Source organism: Pinus tabuliformis, chromosome X (assembly GCF_031772625.1).
Source record: "Pinus tabuliformis cultivar Carrire ecotype Pingquan chromosome X, CPIR1, whole genome shotgun sequence".
Classification (NCBI taxonomy): domain Eukaryota; kingdom Viridiplantae; phylum Streptophyta; class Pinopsida; order Pinales; family Pinaceae; genus Pinus; species Pinus tabuliformis.
Window position 1 is genome coordinate 361,813,235 of NC_142308.1, and position 26,983 is coordinate 361,840,217.

The following is a 26,983-nucleotide window of genomic DNA, read 5'->3' on the forward strand; positions in this document are numbered from 1 at the left end:
TGCAGACTGTAAAGAAGAGGAACATAACAATCATCAGCACATGAAAACAAACGCCGTTGATAACGGAGTTCGTCCAGGAGGGGCTACGCCTTGGGCCCCAGTGTCAAGATGGTGTAGGCCACTGCATTATGTGTTGTCAATAAAAATGATGTACACAGAGATGATGTCTCGATCATATAAGGAAGAATACCCTCATGCAGGAGTGGCTCTAAGAGATGTTCGACAACTAGAACTCTCAATAAAAAACTCCTATCAGTATGACACAAAAACATGCATGGTGCGCATCCCGCCAACATGGCACAAAAGGGATGTCAAAGCAAAACACATGCATGACGACAACAAGAGTATCCCAACAACATATAAGAAGGGATCTCAAAGCATAACATAAAGAGTTATGACAACAAGTACACCATATAGAAAGATTCCGCATCAAATCAAACAAGGAATCATGACAACATGTAATAAACAAGATCCTGCATCAACATCAATCATGGATCTATACAACATAATGTAGAAAGAAGAAGTACATGAACACATCATATACCTTAGAATCAAGGGCCATCTTAAGAAGTGGATGTCTCACTGCTGAAGCTGCTTGGACCATTGTTCTCAAGGCATCGATCTCATGAAGATGGCTGCTCGCACAAGAATGTGGACATCTGCACTGACACTTAAAAAAGTGACTAGAAGAAGAAATGAGAGAATAAGAAGTCTGAAGCCATCGTTAGATTTGTGGCGTCTAGTAGTGCTGAATCGACTGTCCAAAATCCGAATCCCGAGAAGTTGAGAATTCTGGGCTCAAGGAATCTTCTAGATTCCCCCGGGATTCCTCAAAGATTTTGTTCCATGGATGGACTGCAAATCTGCAACTCAGATGGTAAATCTGATCTCGCCATTGCGATCCTTGCGGAAAACCATGAAAAACAGGTATAAACTTGACTATATTCTGAAATGTCAAAATTTTATCTCCTTGGGAAAATTTCATGGCTCATGGTTTCGCTCCCTGTTTTTGCTGAAATAATGGTTTCACGTGCATTCTGGAACTGACTGGAAAATGCAGACCTCTGATGAAGAAATGAACAACACCATTGTATTCATGGCGATGAGAAGTGTAAAAACCATATAAAACTTGTCAAATTCTGACAAAGTGAGAATTTTGGCCTCTTACAAAATTCATGGTTCCTTCATTAAAATATTAATTAATTCACTGCCTCGAAATTTGTGCCTGAAGTCTCTCTCCTCCTCCAACTGCGTGCAGAGGTGAAAATCTGAGTTTATAGAGAAACTCATCCACGGATTTCTCAACGTATAGGCCTTTGGCCTAATGGTAAATAATAGGAGTCATTGAGGAGAGGTCGGGGGATCAAATCCCGCCTCTTCCATATATAAACCCTTTTACCCATAATGATGCATAAACGGGGGTCGGGTCCGCATTGGGCGGCCTGCCCCTTAAACCCCACATTAATCCTTATTGGTGCATATATATGAATACATATGTCGCGTGCATACATCACAATCGATGATCGGCACAAGGATCGGCGCAAAATGTGAGGTCCCGCCGATATCCATATCGGCGATCGACAGTTATGGTGGTGGCGACAAAATCGACGTTCAGATCAGTGCTGTTATCGACGATATATGATATCGGGTGGCGACAAAATCGACGTTCAAATCAGCGCTGTTATCGACGATATATGGTATCGGGTGGCGACAAAATCTGCGATCAGATCGACGTTTTAATTGGCGCGATATCCGGGATGTTGACGATATTCATATCGGCGATCGCACTTATCGACGGTCGGCACAACGGAGGTATCGACGCCCTTATTGGGGGGTTTCGCCGACATATGACATATGCGATATATATATATATATATATATATATATATATATATATATATATATATATATGTATGGGTTTGCGACAGTTGTGGAGGGTTCGACGGAGGTTATGACTGCCGACCCCAATATATATATATATATATATATTGTTATGACATATATGTGGGTTATGTGGAGGAGGGTTCGACAGAGGTTATTGCCGCTGATCCTGATCCCATATGGAAATGTTTATTGTTGCGATAAGGTTGTTCAAAGGGTTCGGCGGGGTTTGTTGCCGCCGATCCCGAAACCATGTGTTTGGATGGTTTTATATAGTTATTTTAATAACTATTGAAGCATTTTGTTATATGGTTATTTATTTAACCATTTCCCATGATTTTTGTCTCTTATGCTAGTTTTAGGAGACAAATGAGAGAATTCCAAGTGTTAATAGCTGATGGGCTTCCATGTGGGTCCCACCTGCTTACTGGGATGCCCTGTGGCATATTGTGGGCCCCACTTTTCCCTTGTCATGTCAAAAACTTTGAAGAGCTCTATCTTTCGCATACGAGCTCGGTTTGACGAGCCGTTCGCACCACAACGATCAGGACAACGAGGACTTCAATCTAGTCCTGGTTCGAACACAATCCAAACACTTTGATTTTTGAGCCATCTTTGTCTTGTGTGTCTCTTTGGAGCCACCTGGATCATTGGTGACTGTTGAGTCCCAACTAACTTTGAAGAGTACTTGGCCCCAAACAAGGCACTATCTGGTGGCCTGCCAATGCCACCTCCTCCAACAAACTTCTACCAGATTATGTTGATCATCTTGTGATCCCATGTACAACCATCATACCAAAACGACCTAGGGAGTCCCCTTACAAACTGAATAGCCACTGGCGTTGATTGAGACTCACCTAAAGAACGCATGCGCTCGACCGCTGGGTCAAATATCCACCAATGTCGTAGTCAATCTGTGTATCTGATAAATTGTAGGTAGTCCCACCTGGATCCCAATGCCAACTTGGGCCTCTAGTATCCCAGATGCCTGTACACCCTTGCTGATTCTCACTCTGGCCTATGACCAACTCCATATGCCTAGCCCTCTCCACCAGGTACCAACTCAAAATCTCTCGCCATCCAACCCCTAGGGAAGTATCGAAAGCACGAACTCCTGTACAGGGCACTAACCCCCCATCCTGCAAATGTTTCCCCCTGTGTAGCTCATGTCACCTCATCTCCGTGATCTGGTCAACACATAAAATCTGTCAGGGTAATTCTGCATCTCTCTCTCCATTGTGCAGAGGTATCCTAGCAATGTTGTCGACCCATCTATATATGCCTCAAGAGAGATACTATCTGGAGGTACTACCACTCTACTAATGATCTGTGCATTTGTTTGCTCTAAATTGGTGGCTGACCCAAAAGATGATTGCTCGCCCTCCTCCACCATGGGCTCAACATGAGTCACAAACTGCCCGTCCATGACTCGCTCACGTCCCTCTATGTGTTCTCCATGTCGCTGTTGGTGGATGCAGTTAGGGAACTTAGTTGTGGCTCTGGGTACCTCTGTGTCTCCTAGCACCTCATCTAGGGACAATACCTCATCAACAGATGGCTCTATGGGTGTAGGCTCTACTCTCTCCACCAAGGTGTCAATCGGTGCTATCAAAGAGGCCCCCAAGAATGGTGACCCTTGCGCCACACTGGGTATATCATTGTGCTCCTCACCATCGTGTGTGTCCTCATGTTCGACCTCCTCCTCAAGCTCCTGACATCGAAGGCCTGGTCTTGACCAACAGAAACACCCCTTGGTCCGACCCTCTAACTATCCTTGTCTTGTCCACTCCCTTTGCGGGGTTCTGGTGTCCTTTTGGTCAAATCTCTCCATGAGCCTCCGTGTGAGCTTTGTGTAGGATGTGATGCGTGCATGACCCTAAGGGATCAACCCTCAGTACCACCACCCCATGGCATCTCCATCCATGTACAAAGTGGCATGTCTAATGGTATCCACTTCTCTCATGGGGTTTAGCCGGAAGAATGTGTCCAATTCCTAGACCCATTTTCCGATTGAACTCCTAGCTGATCCATCAAAGTGGGTGAGGGCCATTTTTCCCACTGTCATCTGTATGCCCAACTTGGGCTGATCTCCCCTAAGTAATGTGAATGGTCTCACCCCCTTGGCTCCGGTTTATTCCCTCAGTGTTATTCAACTGGGTCCATAGTTCTTTTGGTTTCTCATTGTTTTGGTTGACTCCCTCCCAGAGTTCCTGCATACTCACTCTCCCTTGACCCATAGGTCTATCTTGGTTTCACCCGTCATAGTGCATACACACCCAAATCTTCCATGATTTTGCTGGCTACCCCACAACTAGCCAAGATCATGCTCTGATACAACCAAAATATTCCTAACGGAAATATTAAGTGAATAACATAAACATGCACTATAACAACAACTAGGAAATTCAACACATACACAGAAAATCAAAATACAAGAGGAAATGCACCAAAACTCTGAGCCATTTTATTTATTTCTGAGCAAAATGGAGTACAAATGAGTATGGAAAGAGGAACCTGGGCTTGCTACAACAAGCTAGGCAAAACCTAGGTTGGAATTGTGATGCCCAAATGTTGGAATGACTCCACTAAAAACCTTTGCGCTGACCCATAAAATTATTGCCACTGCTGCTGTAGGTGCACTGAGATTTCGACCCTCAAATCTACTCCAAAAATTCTGCAAAATTAAATGTAGGCTCTCCACACCAGCTCCAACAAAACCTAGAAATATCTCACAGACCCAAGTGGTGGAAATGGTCTCAGAGTGAACTGTGCCCTCCTCCAATAATTTATGTCGCTGGTTTCTGGCTGGAACACTGATTTCTGTCAAAATTATTGCCTAGAAAATTATGCGAAATTAACCCCAGACTCTGCTCACCAAACCCACCAAAACCCAGAAAAGGTTTGGGCAAATTTTACCGACCACCCAAGACCCCAATTTTAAGCTTACTCCTCTCAACTAGCTGCCAAATAGCTACAGAAATTTTCTGTTGTAATAGAGTTGAAATCCACCTCCAAATTTCTCCCAACTCCTAAGGGAAATTTCCCCTCATCACCCAATGAATTTCCAGCTCCCAAACTCCCAACAGAAGCAACTCCCAATCTGGTGCAGAAATGCCCAAACTGCCCCTGTGCAAGCCCTCAATTTCAGCTGCTTGTCTCTCCCAAAATGTGGCTGAACTGACCCTGGAAATTCTCCTAAAATTTCTGCTCTGTCTGATGATGGATTGGCTGCAAATTTCCTCCCTTCAACTCCCTAATTCACTGCTCCAATTCAGCCCCACGAGTTGCCTCTGCACCCTTGGAGAAAGCACACCCTGGTTGAAGAGAGCTCTGTGGATCTGCTCCTCCAAATGCCTGAAAACAATCACCAATTTCTCTCCTAGGGTGACACTCAAGATTCACCAAATGAAGAGTTGGAATCTCCGCCTGGAAACTCCTTGTGCTAAGCAGCACTAGTATTCTTGGCTAAGAAACTCAAGAGTACTCTGATTCAGAAATTCAATTTGTCAAAAAGCCCCCAAAATGTGGTCTTCTTCTATTTATGCTTGCTGGTCCTTTTTCCATGCGGGCACCACCAAATTCAAATTCTTCCTTCTCCACAACTACGAGTTGCCTAAGTGTGCGAATTTCCCTTTTGGGTGGCCTCCACCATCCACCAACACTGTAATTTTTCCTTTTTCCTTATGTTTGAGGCCTCCTCTTTGCCAAAAATCAAGTGGTATCTCCTCAGCCCACTTTTTTAAAGTTTTAATGCCAAAATATCTCCCATTAGCCAAAATTGCAGAAATAAAAGTTGTTCTTAACAAAATTAATTAATTGGGGATATTACAGTAGATATGAGGAGGGAGTTATCATGGATGCATGAGTTACCTCGGCCTTTGTTTCTCCACCCCTTTATATTGTTTTTTTCTTGATTCTTCTTTGTATTGCTACTCGTAGCTCAAGGATTGAGAGATTGCTTTGTATGATATATAGTAGCTATTAACCGCTTAAGGATGGGGCAGTTCATTGCCCATCAGGGGTTGGGACATGCAAGGGTTCCTTGTGTTCTATGAGATAGAGCAACATTGGCCCAAGAATAGGGTGATGGCCATGTGAATGAGGTAGAACTTATTCTTGGCTTTTGCCCATGTGCTAATTTGTAAGTTCCGATTATCTTTTGCATATCTTATTGTGGGCCATTTTTCTTTTGTTTTTCTTGGGGCCATCATATGCTCTTTCAATTTCTTTTAGTTGCATCAACTTCCTAGGGTGCATTTCCACGCCCTGTCCAAGTCTGAGGATGTGTGGGTGCCAAACCCCAGAGAATGAATGGGCAGTTGAATCTGTAGAAGGGAGGTGGAATAGGGGCTCATAATGCAATATGGAAAGTTGTAAGTATCGAATAGGGAGAGATGGGGCTACATTATCTCAATCATAGCTTCCCAAGTAGTGCCCCTCCTATACCCATTGGGTCATTATGGGAGGTCCCATTGGACTAGGATTCAAAACTAACCCCCCATGTAAGGAGAGTGAACAAGATCATGGCTAAGACCCTTCTTTCTTCCATGTTACTCCATAATCCAAAATGCCCAAATACAAACGAGCATAAGCACTCGATTGCAAAATGAACAAAGTACCTTTTGATCAGAAGGCCACCTTCCAACATGTGCTCTTGGCAAATGGGTGAGGAGAGATATGACTGATGCATGTGGTAGAGATATGAATGGCATGCCACATCAGCTACAAGGTGGCTGTCAGGAGCTGCTGGCTGCCGGCTGGAAGAGATGAATAGGAGAAAAGTTTCTCCTAGGGGTCACCCACTTTTGGTTGGTAACATAGCCATTGAAAATTGTTGCAATTTATTTCTTAGTGTACTCATTGAATAGCCCTTAGTTTTCATTTGTATATTATAAATTTTGGGCTATTTTGTTATTGCTGTTATAAATATTGGCACGCTGTAATTGTGTTGATTGAAACCCTAGCTTATAACAATAAAGTGCAATTTATATATGTGTTTGGAAACCTGTTTGAGCCTCTCCAAGACATAATAAGCCATCTAGATCTAGCCATAGGGTCCTTTGAACTCACTGTCTTGGAATGTGTTACCAGATCCCTGGGGGTTTGATGTTAGATCTGCGCATTAGCATTTCAGATATGGATAATAATATAGATCCACCCAGCTCCACATAGGAACCACCACATTTACAAACTCTTCCAATTGGGAAACAAATCCCATGCTACTAAAATGGATCCTGTGCCAGCTAGCCATTACACATCGGTTCCCAAGCAATTAATATTATAGTTTTTATTTTGATTTTTTTTATAAGGGACATTAGCCACATGTTTGAAATCCTAAAAAGTGAATATTCTATATATATATATATATATAGGTACAATGCTATTTATTCCATATGAGGAACATACGTATACTGTCAATGATGTAAACATCCATCATGTCACTTGTGGGAATTGAACTTGGGTGGGGAGGATTCCATTCCTACCTTCCAACCACCCGTGATATGCCCCATTTACAGTGTAGTCTAAATAGTTGTATAAGTTAATTAATTACCTGTATAATGTATGGCAAATGATAATGCTAGCAGGAAAGAGTACTATTAGCTCTTGGTGAAGAGTCCTTTTAGAACAATATGATACATAGACTATAACATGTTTGGAATTTTTAGATTTTAATGCAAATTTCAAGGAAGACGACAAGTTGATCATGATGTAGAGTTGGAACATTCAAATGAGTATGTATACCCATTTTTTGATATGTATTTTGACCTAATCTACTTCATCATATCAATAGAGTGATCATTGATAAGATAATCAATTTTGTATTTACAGTTATCCTTTTTGTATAAAGCATGATGCATCATAATTTCAGTCTTCAGATTTATAAATTATCTAATGATTTCAGTTCTAATGTTGTGATTCATGAATAGTTTTGACTTTTTAACTTTGAATATGTTTTTTTTTAAATTTAAAAAAAAATATTGTTGTATTTTGTATGTGGCGTTTCCCTACCATATTCAGATCCTGACTTTTCAAAAATCTGGTTGATCTGTATCCATCTCCGAATCCAGATTGGTATCCATTTCTGAATCTGTATCTATATCGGTTTCCATTTCATGGTAACTTTGCTTGGAATTACATCTTATCTCACTTGAAACCCTAATTATTGAACATTATCCTTGGGTGAATTTTACAATAGAACCTTTAGTGGATGTTTAGCTTGAGAGCACTTGGATTATTTAATCCCTGAGATTCGCTGAGGAAGCCTCCATTGTGGGCATTATATCCTACCACAGAACAACAAGGAAGTAGCTACTAAAGTGAGAGTGGTGGCTAATCCCATTGTGGCTCTTAATCTAGATTGCTTAGTGAGGCTTTTCACTAAGGTGCTAGAACATGCCCTATGTTTCTCAAATTAAATAAGCATGCTTATTGTTTGAAAATTTCAACCGTTTGTTCTGATTTTCACTTTAGAGATGGGTTTCATGTTGGGAAAGTTCTCAAGTCGCTTCCAGGTGGTTCATTTGGGAAAGAAACAATTTACCAAAGATAGTGGGAAGAAATTGGTAGCACTGATGAGCTCTGTCTTAACAACAAATTTTGAAAAGCTGGTTAAACTCTTGAAAAAGTCTCCCATACATCTTAAGCTCCATTAGTGATATAGTAAATCACTGTGAGCAGATGGTAATAGGAATTTTGAATTTCTGTGAAAACGTAGATCCATGCAGTACTAGTCCATTGAATTTCTATTCAAAAATATCCATTTTATTTTAGTCCTTATGAAATCATTTATGCTACAGGTAATTATCTTCTAGAATTTTGGAATATACAGTGGCTTAAAGATAGATAACATGTTCGTTGTAGAGATAATACCTTTCCGTAGCTTGGATTTGTCTATCTGGGACAAATGAAAGTTGATGTGTTTGTTCTGGAAAACAGCACAGCATTCAAGGAACATGGTTGGTTCAATTGTGCATAGAGAATCGCTATTATCATCTTGCCATAATGCATTTATATCTGCATTTGAATCTGACCTGCCAGTATAACATATTTTCAAGTGATAAGTGCAAGTAGGGACTTCCTCTTCTGGTGCTGTTCATGGCCATTATAGCAGTAATTCTTTCTTCATGGAGCTCTATATATGCTTGTGCGTGATTCAAATATTTGGAGTTTCATCTCTTTAACAATGGTTTATAAAATTGCAAAGGCTAACAATGATTTTACTATCTCCAACTGGCAACAAATAGAAATGAATTTCTAAAGCTAGAATGTTGAATGTTTACATTTCAACATTGAAATGTGTTTTTCTACGACATATTTGGGAGGATAATCTTATATATTTATTTCCTCTATTTAGCATCACGGCATATTTCACTAAATGCAGCTTTGAATTAGTCAGCTGGCGTGTTAGTATCTTTATCTTTTGGAATTGATGATATTGATATCATAGAATGATCGAATGCCTGTCCGTTTGTGTAAATATACTATGCTGTTATGTAATATAAATATAATATAAATTGTTGGAGAAATAAATCCAGTTAATATTCTTAAATCTTTTTCTAGTCAGGGGATGGTGTTCCTCTAAAGGCCACACTTGGTTCGGTGGAGTATATTTCATCTTTATTTAGAAATGAGTTTGAATCAAGGAAAATCAAAGAGGCAGCAAGTGCTTCTCCTTATGGTCAAGATCTGGTGCATGCAGTACTGTCTGTGAACAATAAGGTAACTCCCATATTTGAATTATCAACATCTAGCTTTGCTTTGAACTGTTCTTGTGGTTTTAGGTTTGAATTGAGTAGTGTGATGTCTGTTTTGCAATGATTTATTTGTCAGTATATTTAACAAGGTGTTAATGCTTGGCTTTATGTCTGAAAACTATTTGTACCTAGCATGACCTTATAATGAGGGTTTCATTCAATTTTTGCTATCCCATTAAGTTGTTTCTTTTTCTTTTCCTTGAAAATGCATTGTACATTATGTCAAAGATCAATTTCACTGTATATCAATAGTAACATATTTAGGCTCCATAAAATGGTCACACCATCACACCAGACTCCTTTACCTACATAACTACAGAGAAGTAGTATATCCACCTTGGTTCCACCTTTCCGTCTTTTATCTAAATAGCCAAGTCTGATTCGAAGATTTAAACTTCTGCCAAATTGAAGTGCATCTTCACACTTGAAAAGTTTCATGGTTATGGTGATTCCATAAGAGGGAAATGCAAGTTAATATGATGATATCCCACATAATTTTCCAACTCTTCCATACATGGAGCTTGGAAAGGTAATAAAATTTACTAAAGTAGGCTTATGTATAAACTTGAATATTAGTTCAAGCTTTAGACAAGCTTCCCAGGGAAATTTTAAAGATTGATCCTCCATACCTAAGACATACGACGTTTATGGAAGGCATCTTAGGGAAAATAACCTCCAAGTCATGAGATGGTATACTATGTATCTGGTCCAACTATCCCTTTTTTGGCTAAGGATCTTCATTTAATTTATTGCAAACCTTTGAGAGGGAGTCCTTTTTATTTATCATTTTAACATTTTTCTTTCCTTTTTTGTTATATTTCATTAATTTTTAAGTCTTTTTAAAATAAGCATTCATCTCTAGGAATTTACAAGCGGACCTTTTGTTGAAGTAGTACACATTACTTTCTTTCATTCTCTTTTCTCTCTACCTCTCAGCCTATTATTTGGCTTGATTTGATTGAGATTCGATGAGGCCTGAATTTGTCATCCCTAATCAGCCATTTTGTTAGCACCTAAATCTGCCTCAGGCTGAAGGAAGGCAAAAATTAGAGTAACCACAAACCACACTCAGTCTGGTAGCTAGCCCTACCAGAGCAGGAGAGGGCTCTCTCCGAGTCACGCTCAGTGAATAAATGATCGAAAAAAGGTCTGAGATGAATTACAATACAATGTTTACCTTAGGCTAGTAAGTGAATAGAGATTCTGGAAACAATTTTATGAAATGACCGAGCTTCTGGGATGTTATGGGACTGGCGCTTAGCAAAGAACAGAGAATTTAATTACAAAGGCATAGATTATTCCGTGAGGCAAGATAGGCGGAAAATGTAACAATTTAGTTTGAGGTACCACGACATGAATAGATTGCTGAAGAAAGTGAAAAGGGCATAGTGACATGAATCCTTTTCAACAGAAGAATAACACTGAACATGAAATTTTCCCACAGGCAGAGCAATAGAAATTGGATTCTACCTAATCTCACTCAGAAAATTTCACTGGAAATGAGCATGAAATGAATTATGAAACATAACTAAATACATATGAACACATAAGAAATACATTTGCTACACTCACAACCACAAGAATCTCATGAAATAGAGCTGCTGCCTTTCATTAATTCTCTGTCAAAAATACACAGTGAAGAAACAAAGTTTCTTTCCCACAGTCTCCCAGAAGTTACAAGCCAACCCTTTGCAAATAGCTTGCATACAATATATAGAATGTGCCATGAAGAGATAGAATGCCTAAGGGTTGGGGAGTTACTCGAATCATTGCAAAATGGAGATGGAGAGCCAACCATCAGCTACAGGTGCAGCGCTACAAACATGACATTTGGCTTGGGTGACCATTTGCCTTCCTTCGCCACTTGGATAGAAGCCAATCTGGAGAAAAAACACTTTAAATGCCGCCTTTGGTGCCAAAAAATCGAAGTGTAGATGAGCGGGCCCACTTGGAGAGGTCGCGAACCGAAATTTTGCGAAACGGAAGCAAATTGGCAAATTTTCCTCTGTGCGCCGCGCCATTTTTTCTGTGCGTCGCGCTACTTTGGGGCCTGTTTTGGGGCACTTTCAGGTGTCCAAAATGTGTCCAAGTGGGCTTGCTGGAAAGCCTGTCCTGTCTACTTTCTAACCCAACTGGAATTTTCAAATTTGGTGTTCATTTGCCCCTCAAAATCTCCATTCTCCTAAGACTGCTTTCTGTGTGTCAAAAAAGTGGCAGAGATGCCATTTTTTGGTGTTTTTTGACCTTTAGAGGACTCAGATCTTGCCCAAATTTCTTACCCGGACGTTAGTAGTCGTAATTTTCCATGCTGAATAGAAAACTGCAAGCCATTCCTCATTTGGAGCTCTAGAATTTTAGCGTCGCGCCAGTGGCGCGGCGCACAGGGAGAAAAACCCTGTGTTTTGACCAAAAATGTCTAGGTCCGCACTTTTTCTTCACATTACCTGCGGTCCCGCACCTAATGGTCATGGAACCTGCGGACCTGACCGCACCTTTTGTGTGTTAAAGGTGCGGACCCTGAGTGCACTGCGCCTTCTTGCAAACCAATTTTGGAGGCCTTCCCGGTGTCCAAATTGGGTGCAGGATAGCTCGTTGGAAAGGTCTTTGAGTCTACTTTCCAACCCAACTAGAATTTTTCAATTTGAGTTCATTTGCCCTGTCAAAAGTCAAATCTCCCAAGACTGGTCAAAATGTGCAGAATGATGTTGCCTCAAAGCAAAGTGATGTTGCAGTCAACCTTTGAAGGTCTTCCTCAACTCCAAATTGAGCTCATGATAGCTCATTGGAAAGATATTTGTGTCTAGTTATCATTTGACTCATCAAGCAAGTCATTTGGCCAACCAAGCTAGGAGAAAACTTGATTTTCCCAAGGTCACTCCAGAGGTGCATTCAATTCCCTGAGGCAACGGTATTTTTGACATTTCTCTTAAACCATGACACCTGTGTAAAAAGTGAAGGAGGTTTTTCTTCCTTTGCCTATTGTGGACAAAAACCTCTCTCAGTTTTTCCAAATTCATCTTTCTTTGCTCAGAAACATCATTTGAGTGAAAATCTGGAGATGAAACTTGTTGAACCTCCCTCTGGCCTTCTGGCATTATTCTGACTTGAAGACACACTTTGTGAAACCCTAGACCTAGTGACTGAAATGACCTTTGCTGATCAAGAGATTGAAACATGACTGTAAGTGACTTTAAACTATTGATGAAAGACCTAAGCCAGCAGGTACAAAACATGAGGGAAATGAAAGACTAAACCCTTCCGTTAGATTATGGCATGCCTCTAGCGCTATGCAGCTGAGTGAATGGAGCGAGACACCTAAAAATGAAATGCAAAAAGAGTTTTGATCTCTGATGGAGGACTGACAAGACTGACTCTAACAAATTTGATCACCCTTTTTCCTATAAAATAACCTGTTTCATCCACCTTTTCCTTCATATTATGTTAATTTCTTACCATATTTAGTATGATTTGATTAGGTGGAAAAGGACAAGTACTTTTATAATATGTTAATGAATTTATATGCTTTGGTGTACGTTGGTTGGATAATGAATGTTTTGCATTTATAAATGGGACACTCATTTTCATTTTCATGTATGAAGAAGATGGGCTGCAAAAATTTTTGTCAGCAATTATGAGTTGAGCAGGTTTCTGTGATGGTGCCCACGCTGAGGAGTTTTCACTACAGCATCAAGGCCACACCAAGTACGTTGGTTGGATAATGAATGTTTTGCATTTATCAATGGGACACCCATTTTCATTTTCATGTATGAAGAAGATGGGTTGCAGAAATTTTTGTTAGCAATTATGAGTTGAGCAGGTTTCTTGTGATGGTGCCCATGCTGAGGAGTTTTCACTACAGCATCAAGGCCATACCAACCTGCACAACCATATTACAAAGGCTTTCTGCAGCAGAAGAATTCAGAAGAACCAAAACCACTGTTAACGAACTTCTGTCAGTAACAGTGTGTTTTAACTTTTGTAAATATTTACATTTTTTTACCATCTTTCTGATAGATCAACCCTTCCATTTTTGTTTTCACTACTACAGACCTGTAATATTCCTAATGGAAAATTTGCAGTGATAATGAAGACATGTAATAAATTTCAATAACAAAATGTTCTCAGCAATTAACACATACACAGAAATTTCTCATCATACACCCAACTGGCTCATTTTCATTAATAAATATGCTGGAGTACAATAAAAGATGGACAAGGTGTACCTGGGCTTGCACAAGGCAAGCTACAAGCCTCAGGTGATCAACACAAAAGTGCCCAACTGCTGTAGAATTGCAGCTCTCTAGGAAGCTGCGTTGTCCATCCAAAGCTGCACTGTTGGTTGACTTCGAACTTGGTTTTTCCCCCTCAAAACTGTTGAAGAATCTAGGGCAAATTAAGTTAAGATTCTTCTTCCATGATAACTATTTGTGAGGTACTTTTTAATTTTTCTTATTAGCACATTCTTCACTTTAATATTAGAGTGTCTTCTTAGTTCATCAAATAGTTACCGAAACAAAAGAGACAAGAACACGAGATGTTGGCTTTCTGCCAGGGCTAAAACTTCTCACTCTTTGAGAGAAAAATCCGCACAAAATTCTTCATATAGAGATTCCAATTGACGAATACCAAGACCATGACCCTTGACCTATTAGGCCACTCCAAGACCAAGACACCAATCCTCTTCTTTGTCATCGCTAAGATCATCATCATCACTGCTGCTTCACCGAGGTCATCATTATTGTACCTTCACTGATATATTCATCATAACAACGAGATCATTACTGTTGCACCATTGCTACACCTTCACTGAGATCTTCATCTTGTAACTATATCTCCATCAGGATCATGATTATGTCTATACCGAGATCATAATTGAATCTATGCTGAGATCATGACTGCATCTTAGAGGTATGCCGAGACAGAGTATGTCACTGTGAGATCTCCTCATCACAAATATACCGAGATCATGATTGTGTTTTCTCCCTACACCGAGATCTTCATCATCATAGATATGCCGGGACTGTCTAGTATACTGAGACAATGATTGTGTTCTCTTCATCATCATAGATATGTCGAGATTGCAAGGAGATAGGTCTGAGCAACATAACACAAAATCTCAGAGATTGTTACAGTAATTACCCATTGTAATTACCATTGAAGTTGCAGAGGTATCCGAGATCCTGTACTCCACTGTAACCATCCGAAAATTACAGAGGGATCCGAGATCTGCACCTGCCTGTAATGTGGACCTTACACGCCTATTTATAATGGTTAATCTCCATAATAAGTTGACATGACATAGTGAACTGTTGTGTCTTCATTATATGAGCCGACATGAGTTCCTTTATGCATTTAGAGGATGACATAAGAAGAGGGTTGTGTGCTTGTCGTTGGAGGACTAATTGACAATGTTTATGACTCAAATATATTTTTCACATGCTCAAGAAGAGCTTCTTCATATGACATTGACTCTTTGACTCAGTAATACATCTTAAGGCTCTCAATGGGAGCCACTAACAAATAAATCTCTTGCTCATGAAACCCATGCAACAAGGCATACAAAAATAATTTTATTTCTTTTATTTTATCGTTTACAAAGATCATGTCATTATGAAGACCAAACCTAGTTACATTTTCTTCAACACTCCCTCTTAACTAGGGAGGTATTCATAATGGTACTTGGTCATTCTCAAATCTGAAGAATTTCTCATAAGAAGAATCGAATTGGTAACCCATCTTTATAGCATCATAGTAACCAACATTATTTCCACAGCAAGGCCTTGACTGACAACTCTATTTCTCATCAGATCAGAGCACAATGTTGGCGAGACCAATGACTATAGATGTCTTCATCATTGTCCCTCATGGTACATATCCACCTGGGTGTTCACTGAGTATGACCTTCTAGGACTATTCTTATCTTGGATTCCCAACCCTTAAAGAATATCGGTCCTCTTGCCTACTCTTATCTTGGATGCCCTACACATCCTTAAAGAGCATCGAATGCCAGAGGATTACCCAATCCTCCATTCTTTCTTCCCAAGTGAAGACAAGAATTTTGTGTCTATCTCTCCCTCTCAATTGGGGAAGATATGCCCATTCCTGTAAAGGAATGTACCCAAGTTCCCTTTGACCGGGAACTTGCCCAAGCTCCCTCTCAATTAGGGACTTGTCAGAGCTCCCTCTTAACTAGGGACTCTTCTTTTCATCATCAACTTCTCCTTCGTGGGTCCTTCCTTCAACTGCTTGATCAATTTCCTTCCTTGATGTCATGAAATTTAGTCGAGCTTCTTCCTTGTAGGGCATTAGCCATCGATCACTTTCCTTCTTGGTTTGTCATATCATTCCTTTCTTCATGGAAAGTGGCCTTCTTGATACGTATCTGAAACCTTTGTCATATGGCTACTTCTTCCTCATCATGTTTCTTTCAGGAATTTCCAGCCACCACATGAATGCTAGTTGTACTTACAACTCTTGTTTCAGCAGCCTTGCATGAACTCATCCAGATATTATTTAATAAATCAAAACATAACATTAAATTAAACAGTACCTTACAAGATGGCTCTTCATCATGTCATCTTCCTCTAGATATCAGCATCGTGCATACATGTTGACATATCTCCCAAAGATATCCATTATCAAGGGTCTCCATCTTTTCTAGACTTTCATCAAAGTCTTCATATCTTTCCGGAAGATTTCCTAGTCAAATATTTTTGGTCCTTGGATGTTGATTGCCTTCATCAGGGTTTTATATCTCACGATCTCTTCCTTCCTCACACATTCCATTCCTAGGAGCTTTCAATCAAAGTTCCTTAATTTTAGTCAACCACCTCATACTTCATATGAGGACATATTATGTTCATTTCATCTAGTGTGATTTATGCCTTCTTGCATCCTTTCAAAGGAGGAGATCCTTTTTCCCTTGATGACACTTCTCAAGATAGGAGTAGTGATCCATGTTACCTGCAACAATACGACATGACTTTATAATATTAAATACAAGCATACATACCTCATTTATCTTTAGGTCATCTAGGCTTCTTCTAGCAACTTCCTTGATTGAAAAGATCTTCATCCCTTGATCTGCTTCATTTCTCATGTCATCATGTTAAAATTGGCAACTACGGCCAAACTCCATGTGGGTCATCTTCTTTATGGCAGCTGATATTTTTCTTGGATTCCTCTCATCGAGAGGTGTAGGATTGATCTAAAGATCATTCGATTTCGATAAGTATTCATGGAGTTATGAATTTATTTGTGTTATAAGACAATTCGTCAAGGTCGGCTAGCAACCAAATAAACCCCACATGTGCTCAAAGTTTTAGTATAAAAGGAGATGACTTGAGAGTCATTTCTCACACACACTTCTATGTTGATTTCTCTCCACTTGTCTTGGGTTTTAGTGGAAGAGAAATCTAGGACTGGAAGCCCTAGACGTTGGAGGAAAGAAGACTAAGGGAGCTGCCATAGAGGAGATGCCCTAGCCCTAGACGCTGTTATAGAAGATGTCAAAAACGTTGTCAAGGAAGCATGCCCTAGCCGCAGTCTTGGGGGAATCTTATCACAGCAAAGAAAGGCCCTAACGTTGTCCAAGAGGCAGCCCTAAATGTTGTCCAAGAGGCAGCCCTAAATGCAGTCCAAGCGGCAGCCCTAGACACATCTAAAAGAGGCCCTAAACGCAGTCTAAGAGCAGCCCTAAATGCAGTATAAGGGGCAGCCCTAAACGCTGTCTAAAGGCAACACTAACACTAACCTATGGTGCCTTAGATGCAGGCCTTGTATGACTGAAAAGTTGGGCTGTAGGTGACCCTCAAAAGAGGGACATCATGAGAGTTTGAGGACTCAAACATGCCGAGGACAACAATGCTAATAAATGGGACAACTGGGCTACATGGTGCTGCTAAGACACATGGGATAGCAACAGGTATGGCAAGGCTAAGGGGACAACAACAAGGTATAACATGACTGTTAGGGACAACAACTACACCTATATATCTAGGCAGCAGTGGCAAGGGACAACTGTATAGTAAATGGGACAACAAAGGAATGCTAAGGCAAGCATGGCAAGCATGGTGCTGCAAGCACATGAGACATTCTGTGTGTCAACATGGTTCAGTATACCACTTGGGACAGTTGTGTGGCAACATGATCAACTTCAGAACAATGATTGGCCAACAGCATGTTGGGATAGAACTATGATGGGACAACAATGACATTGATGGGATAGCAGAATGTTGGGACAAAACTATGATAGGACAACGATGACATTGTGCAGCAGTGGCAAAATGGGATAGCAGCAAGAGCAAGGTGCAACAAGTACATGGTGCAGCTAGGTGCAACAATAGTACTTGGGACAACAATGATGCTTGGTGCAGCGAGTACATGGTACAATCATGATTGGTGAAGCATGATAAGATGCAACATTGTGATGATGGGTGCAGCATGGTGCAACACGGTGAGGTGCATCATGATGACGAGATGCAGCGCAATGATAGGTGAAGGAGTGACCTTGGAGAATCAATTGGAGCAGCATGTCTTCAACTTATCTCATGTATCATCTTCTTAGAGATGATCTATGCTCTTATCTAGATTATTCAAAATGTTGACTTCTATTGTAAATGTACTATTTGAGATCTCTCTCTCCCTCTCTGCTGAACTATTGAAGAACATATAAGAAGAATTGATCAAGGGTTTCCCCACATTGGGGCTTGTCCCTGGCTAGCGCCACATCTTGTGTCATCTTGTCTTGGCTTGTCTTCTGCGATTTATGTTTATGTTCTATCTGCAGTTTACTTTAATGTTGATGTGATTGTTAATCTGGAAAAGATATTGAGCTAACTATGAAAAATTGAAATAAATTGCTCTAAGCATAGAGCATACCTAAAATTAACACATCATAACATCATCCATGAATTCCACAAGTTGGAGTTTCTGATGAAATACTTGCTTCTTTTCTAGATTAGTGAACCCTCCGATGATGATTTCATCAGAGAATATTGAGGATCTTGCATATACCCATCTAGCAATGTTTCCGTTTTGACTTGATGTATGATGAGCCTTGTCCTGGATGAATTCATCCTTTCCTTCAATGTCCAATGAGGTTCCCAAGAGCTATATTCATGTTTGACTGCAATGGATTTAGTTCCTTCTATCCTTCATGATTCCCATAGTGATGTCACTAGCTCTTGTTTCTATTTCTTCCATGATGCCATGATGCATCTTATTATTTATCATGGTGATATCCATAACAAAGATTTACGAGCTTATGATAGGACCCTTTTGTGAGGGATACCATCTCAATCATAGTAGAGATCTATTACTCCCTCTTTTCTTGGCCCTTTTCTTCAACTTCCTCCAGTTTGCCAACAATATGAGCTTTCTTTTCATAATATTTCCATAACACTATTTTGTCTTGTTTCAGGACCAAACTTCCCTTTTTCTGCAAATGTTTGAGTCCTTTAACCTTCAACACTTCTGCCTTCAACTTGCCTTTTTCTATCTAGTGTAGAGATCACATGTTGAATGAGGTAACTTTCTTGTCATTTGCTACCTTGCTTATCAATTAGAACAATGATGATTATCTTCTTATCATTTCTTCCAGATCTCTCAATTGAAATCTCATGAAGATATTCCTTCATTCTTTGATACCTTCAATTTTGTGTAGATCAGGTCTAAGTGATATGATGTTCTTTACTGCATTTTCAGAGAATATATCTTCTAGTATTTCATATATCTCTTTTATGTCTCCTCTCTTGCTACATAGGGATGAGAGGACCTTTCAGTGATTTCATAAGAATCCTATGAGTCCCTTGATCCTTTTACATGCATTCAAACAATGCTGGACCTTCAGAGACTTTTCCATAGATACCAATGACTTCTCTTCCGGGGATTATATCTATCCTCCTTTCTTATGTAAGGAATTTCGACGACCCAACCAATTTATAGATCTCCTTGCAAACACGAAGTCATTTCCCTTTTCAACTAAAATCCCTTTTCAAAGATCTCCTTTGAGACCTTCTTGCACTGTCTTGCACCAAGCACCGAAGCTACTTCAGGCTATAAGTCATTGAGATCACTGTGATACGACAGAGGTTGTAATGACACTGTGGCTAGCACTGTGGTTATTGTTAAAATTTGGGTACTAGAGGACAAGTGGTTCCATAAGGTTTTGATCTTTGGCCTAGGGAAAAGTGTCCAAATTTATTTGTACTTTTCTCCTAAAGTGACTTTATAAGTGGTAAAGTCAATTTAATTTAAAAGTGACTTTATAAGTGGAAAAGTTACATTCTAATTTAAAAGTGACTTTATAAGTGGTAAAGTTACATTCTAATTTAAATGTGACTTTATTAAAGTCAATGAAGAATTAGAAAGTGAAAAAGTGACTATGGAAATAAAATGCTAAGTGGATCTTTATTTAAGTGGGTGAGTTAATAAATAGAAAGTGAGAATTAAATGCACATTTATTCTCATCCCTAGATCTAAATGAATCTCAACCATTAAATCTTAGGGTAACCCAAGGTCATTTAGAGAGTAAAAAGAAGAGAAGAGGAAAAGATCATTCATTCTTTCATGAGCGTTTGAGAGAAAGAGAAGAGAGATTAGGGAGAAAATTTCTGAGCAATGAGAAAGTGAAGGAGAGCAGCAAGAAGACATTTCAGCAAAGCTGGGCAGCAACATTTATTGGCATGCATCCCAAGGCAAAATCGTACAATAAGAGAAAGGCACAAATATCGAGGAAGAGGGACAACATCATGGGCACAAATTTCGAGGCAGCAGTACTGTTGAAATCCGTACAGTCCGTACAACAAGTTTTGGGCAAGTTTTTTGAGGCAAGCCTTACAACATTTGATGCTGTTTTATTGTTGGATAAATTTCTGTTTTGGCTGTTTGCTGATTTGCATGATTTTCGAGGCGGAATGCAAGTGTGAAAATCAAGATAAGTTGGAATTTGTGGTTGCTGGAATTTTTACTATGTATTTCATTTTCTCTGTAAAAGCATTTTCAGAAATAAAGAAGAACTCTCAAATTGGTTTTCCCCAAGAGTTGTAGGGGGTTTTTCCAGGGTCACATTGACAAAAAATCACTGTGTTATTTTCTGTGTGTGGTTGTCATAATTTTGCTGTGTTTTATTTCTGCAATTTCAGCAGTGGTGAAATCTCTAAATTTGTGTTTTCAGAAAAATATTGTCATTTCCAGATTTTAGAATTTTTATCATCCTTGGATTTAAAACTAAATGCATGGAGTGATAAGGAAAACTGATAACCGGAGTGGGGGTTGGAATTTCTTCATGGTATTAGAGCTTGGTTGGCTGAAATGTGCAGTTTGGCACAACAAAGTGAAAATTACAGCAAGCTGATTTTTACACAAAAAACAAAAACTTTTACCACAAATTTGAAAATTTCAGTTTCGTAGGATAGTGAAACATGTCTTTGGGTTTGAGAGTTGAAGACAGGTTGGATGGGCAAAACAACTACAATGCATGGAAGGAGAGAATCCAGAGCATCTTTGAGGAAGCACAAGTTTGGGGCATTATGGTAAATACCACACAAAACCTAGTAATAGTACTTGCTGACCTTGTACAATTGGCAGAGTTTAACAAAAAGAATGCTAAGGCAAAAAGATTGATTCTGGAGGAATCAAAGAGCATGTCATTCCTCATGTGAGAGAAAAGACTTATGCACATGAGATGTGGACAACCTTGACCAGTCTTTACCATAGCTCAAATGAAAACATAAAAATGGTCCTAAAGGAGAAACTGAAGGCCATTAAAATGGCTAAGACTGACGGTGCTACAACATACCTCACAAAGATCATTTCAGTGAGAGATGAGTTGGTAGTCATAGGTGAGATCATTGCACCCACTGAGTTGGTGAGGATTGCTTTGAATGGTCTTCCCAAGACTTGGGGGAATTTTGTGGATGGCATTATTGCACGGGAAAACCTTCTCGATTGGGAGAGGTTGTGGGATGATTGCATTTAGAATGAGATCAGAAAGAACCATCTTGGGGCAGCGAAATAAGTGGAGGAGGATGACAATGTGGCATTGTTAGCAAGAGGCAAGAAAGTCAGAGCAAAGAAGCAAGCTTCCAATAGTGGAGGCAAAGGCAAAGGTAAAGGCAAGAAACAAAACAAGGAGAAGGACTATTCCAAAGTCAAATGTTGGAATTGTCAAAAGTTGGGACACTAAGCTGTTGTGTGTCTAGAGAGGAAGAGCAAGAAAGGGAAAGACAAACCCATGGCAGCTTTTGCAGAGATAGAGAGCTTCTCATAGAGCTTTGTTTGAGAGTTTGGGTTCATAGCTTGTGAGGCCACTGATGCAGGATCACCTGCCATACAGGTTCAGAGGGAGTGTGCATTCCCTGCTACTAGCAGAGCATATTCTTGCATTTGGTATGTTGACAGTGGTGCTTCCCGCCACATGAGAGGATTCAGAGAGTACTTCTTAGAGCTTTCAGAGGGTGACATTGATATGGAGGTAGTACTTGGTGATGCCAACATTGTTAGAGCAATCGGTGTGGGGACATTGACATTTGGTAGGGGACCTAAACCTCCCTTGAAAGTGTCAGATGTTCTATATGTGCCTGGAATGAGAAGAACTTGATATTCGTCTCAACACTTCAGTACATAGGGTATGATGTGTTGTTCAAGAGAGGGTAGGTGCTTATATATCCTAGGGGAACTCTAGCTTCTTCAGCTAGAGAGATTGGTGTGCGCCATGCCAAGGTGTACAAGTTCTCATTCCATCCCCTGATTTTATTCTTCCTCTCTGCAACCCCATTCTGCTGGGGGTTGTAAGGAACTGCGAACTCCCTTCTAATGCATATGTCAGCACAAAAATCAACAAACTCACCAAGGTTATACTACCCTCCATTGTCTGACTTAAGGACCTTGATCTTCCTACCTATTTGGGTCTCCACAAGAGCTTTGAACTCTTGAAACCACTTGAAGACCTCACTCTTGGTCTTCAAGAAATAAATTTAGGTCTTCCTGGAGTGGTCATCAATGAATAAAACATAGTACTCATAGCCACTCAAGGATACATGAGATATCCGACCACTCACAGCGGTATGAATCAAGTCAAGGATCTCGCTCTGCTGTCACTGCTGGGAAAAGGGGATCTGGTAAACTTCCCCATAGCACATCCTCTACATACATCAAGGTGATTAGAACTGAAATTTGGCACACCAGTGTGATCTCCTGCAATGTACTCAAGGCCCCATGATACATGTGCACCATCCTGCGGTGCCAAATCTCACACAACTCTGAACTGCTAGATCTGCTGTCAGTCCTGTCTCGGGTGCTATTGCTCAATGCCATCAGGGGCTACTCAAGCGATGCTTCATGATCAGAGGTTACCTTTATTTTTGTGGGCAGAGGCCTGCAACACTGTTGTGTACTTGTAGAACAGGAGTCCACATCGTGCCTTGGGGAATTTGACTCCGGAGGAGGCTTTTATAGGAGGAAGCCTGATGTTGGGCACTTTCATATCTTTGGGTTCCTTATGTTCCCAAGGAGAACAGGACCAAGCTAGAGCCCACTGCAGACAAGGGCATCTTTGTGGGTTATAGCGAGACCTCGAAAGCTTATCAGATTTATATTCCTGCGTAGAGGAAAGTGGTTGTCAGGTGAGATGTTAAGTTCGAGGAGGGAGAGCTTTCAAGAGGTCAGGGGAGTGAGTATCTAGAGTCACCAAACCCTTAGGAGCAGCTGAGTCAGTCACAGGGATCTAGTGGTCAGGGATTAGGAGGTACATCGATTACAGTGTCAGGTCCATCAATGAGCAGTGGCTCTCAGAGTCAGGTGGGTGGTTCTTCAGGCAACATGCAGGGCAGTCCGCAAAGTAGTTCACAGGGTAGTCCACTAATGGACAGTTCACACGGTACTTCAACATCTACAGGCACAGATTCAGGCATGAGGTCAGTTGGTAGGCCTTCAGGAGTTTAGGCTTTTGATGATGATGAGTATTCTTTCACTCCGGTGGGAGAAGTATGCTCAGGGAAGAGGAAGCCCAAGTGGCTTCAAGATACCTTGCGTGAGGCACATTAGTTGCTGGGCCAAAGAGACAGGTTAGAGAGAGTAAACCACCTGAGCGGTTCTGTAGTTACATGGCATTGGTAACAAGCATTGTTGACTCCAAGCCTTCTAGTTATGAGGAGGCAACCATCCAGCAGGTCTGGAGAGAGGCCATGATGGAGGAGTATTTTTCTATTATGAAGAACGATGTTTGGGAGGTAATGCCGAGGCCTGAAGGTAAACCATTGTTACTTCCAGATGGCTCTACAAGATAAAGCATGTTGCAGATGACAACATCGAGAAGTTCAAGGCTCGATTTGTGGCGAGAGGGTTCTCACAGGTAGAGGGAGTTGACTATGAGGAGACTTTCGCTCCTGTAGCTTAGTGTACATCTATTCGCTCCATTATATCGATTGCAGCAGAGATGGGTTGGAAGATCCACCAGATGGATGTGAAGACCACATTTCTTAATGGCTTCATTCAGGAGGAGGTTTATATTGAGCAGCCACAGGGCTTTGAGATGCATGGGAAGGAGTCCCATGTATGCAGATTGAAAAAGGCACTTTATGGCTTGAACCAAGCTCCCAGAGTTTGGTACTCGAGGATTGATACATACTTGTAGCAGTTGGGTTTCACAAAGAGTGAGGCTGATCCGAACCTATACTTCATTGTGGTGGGTGAGGAGCCTCTCATTCTGGTGTTGTATGTTGATGACTTGATCATCATTGGTGTAGAGAGACTCATTGAGGGTTGCAAGAGAGATCTTGCTTCAGAGTTTGAGATGAAGGATATTGTCTTGATGCATTATTTTCTAGGATTGGAGGTGTGGCAGGAGGAGGGGCATTTCTTCCTGGGATAAGGGAAGTACATTGTGGATTTCACATGGAGGACTGCAAACCCATGTCTACACCTATGATCACTAATTGGAAGAAGCTTCACACTTCTGATTCTGAGTTGGTGGATCCTACTCTATACAGACAACTGATTGGTTGTTTGATGTATTTGGTCAACACTCGACCAGATATATGTTTTGCAGTTAATACTACGAGTCAGTTCATGTGTGAGCCCAGGAGTGCACGGGGTGGCTGCAAAACACATTCTTCGTTACTTGCAGGGGACTGTGGATTTTGGTCTGGATTATAGACAGTGTGATGGAGTGAGACTTGCAGGGTACATGGATTCAAATTGGGTAGGTTGTGCTTCAGATAGGAAGAGTACTTCTGGGTGCTGTTTAGGGTTTGGTTCGGCAGTTGTGTCGCGGATCAACCAGAAACAACATTTAGCTGCATTGAGCTCAGTTGAGGCAGAGTATATGGCTGCTAGTTTGGCTAGTTGTGAGACCATATGGCTTCGCAAGATGTTGTTTGGTATATTTGGTCAGACATTGAGACCTTGAGTAATTTACTGTGATAATCAGAGTTGCATAAAACTCATGGAGAATCCAGTTTTTCATGACAGGTCAAAGCATATTGAGATCAAGTATCACTTCATTAGAGACTATGTCGAAAAGGGAGCTGTCAAGCTTGAGTACATTTCCACAAATGAGCAGGTAGCGAACATTGTCACCAAAGCCTTACCACGGGGCAAGCATGTCTACTTCAGAGACAAGATGTGAGTGGTGAGGAACACTTTCCTCGGTAAGAGGGAGTGTTAAAATTTCAGTACTAGAGGACAAGTGGTTCCCTAAGGCTTTGATCTTTGGCCTAGGGAAAAGTGTCCAAATTTATTTGTACTTTTCTCCTAAAGTGACTTTATAAGTGGTAAAGTCAATTTAATTTAAAAGTGATTGTATAAGTGGTAAAGTTACATTCTAATTTAAAAGTGACTTTATAAGTGGTAAAGTTACATTTTGATTTGAAAGTGACTTTATTAAAGTCAATGAAGAATTAGAAAGTGAAAAAGTGACTATGGCAATAAAAGGCTAAGTGCGCCTTTATTTAAGTGGGTGAGTTAAAAAATAAAAAGTGAGAATTAAATGCACATTTATTTTTATCCCTAGATCTAAATGAATCTCAACCATTAGATCTTAGGGTAACCCAATTGGTCATTTAGAGAGTAAAAGGAGAAGAGAAGAGGAAAAGATTATTCATTCTTTCATGAGCATTTGAGAGAAAGAGAAGAGAGAGCAAGGAGAAAATTTCTGAGCAATGAGGAAGTGAAGGAGAGTAGCAAGAAGACATTTCAGCAAATCTGGGCAGCAACATTTATTGGCACGCATCCCAAGGAAAAACCGTACAACAGGAGAAAAGCACAGATATCAAGGAAGAGTGACAACACAAAAATTGAGGAAGAGGGATAGCAGCAAGGGCACGAATTTCGAGGTAGATTTGGGCATGAATTTCGAGGCAGTCGTACTGCTGAAATTTGTATGGTTCGTACAAGTTTTGGGCATGTTTTTTGAGGCAGGCCGTACAACATTTAATGTTGTTTTATTGCTAGAAAAATTTCTGTTTTGCCTGTTTGTTGATTGGCACGATTTTTGAGGTAGAATGCAAGCATGAAAATCGAGATAAGTTGGAATTTTTATTGTGTATTTCAGTTTCTCTATAAAAGCATTTTCAGAAATAAAGAAGAGCTCTCAAATTGGTTTTCCCCAAGAGTTGTAGGAGGTTTTTCCAGGGTCACATTGACCAAAAATCACTGTGTTATTTTCTGAGTGTGGCTGTCATAATTTTGTTGTGTTTTATTTATGCAATTTCAGCAGTTGTGAAATCTCTAAATTTGTGTTTTCAGAAAAATATTGTCATTTCAAGATTTTAGAATTTTTATCATGCTTGGATTTAAAACTCAATGCATGGAGTGATAAGGAAAATTGATAACCAGAGTTGGGCTTGAAATTTATTCAGTTATTTCAAGACTGAATAGAGACACTGAGTTAGCACCGAAAACTACCTTTTGTTCTTTTGACTGTGATCTGAGTTCTGAGCACTAGCATCGAGACTTCATTTTCACTGAGATTAAGTGTAAGTTATCAAACTGTGTGAGAATGTGATCATACCCAAATTGTAGGTCTGAAGTCACCATTCGAAGATTTCAGAAGAGAGTCCGAATCTGAGCCTAAGGTAAACTATTCGAGAACTTCAGATAATGATCCACATTTGTCTTATTGTAAGACTAAATTGTCTTGTTGTTGTAGACTGTCTCCTTGATTATATGGACAAAAGCCCTTCAACTTGCTTTGATGCCCTTCTTGAAACTTGATCCTTGAATGTCTCTTTTATGCCCTTTCTTTGACTTCAACACCTTAGCTCTGAAACCATGTTGAAGAATCTAGGGCAAATTAAGTTAATAAGATTCTTCTTCCATGATAACTATTTGTGAGGTACTTTTTAATT

General features: G+C 40.2%; 1 protein-coding gene across 1 annotated transcript in view; it reads left to right on the forward strand.

Annotated features, from left to right (window-relative positions):
• Positions 1–26,983, forward strand: part of LOC149140000 (putative cadmium/zinc-transporting ATPase HMA1, chloroplastic) — a 396,088-nt gene that overhangs the window by 278,803 nt on the left and 90,302 nt on the right. The window contains exon 9 of the mRNA XM_089450873.1: positions 9,442–9,600. Within this exon, the coding sequence (XP_089306999.1) occupies positions 9,442–9,600 (159 nt within the window). The remainder of the gene's footprint in view (positions 1–9,441; positions 9,601–26,983) is intronic.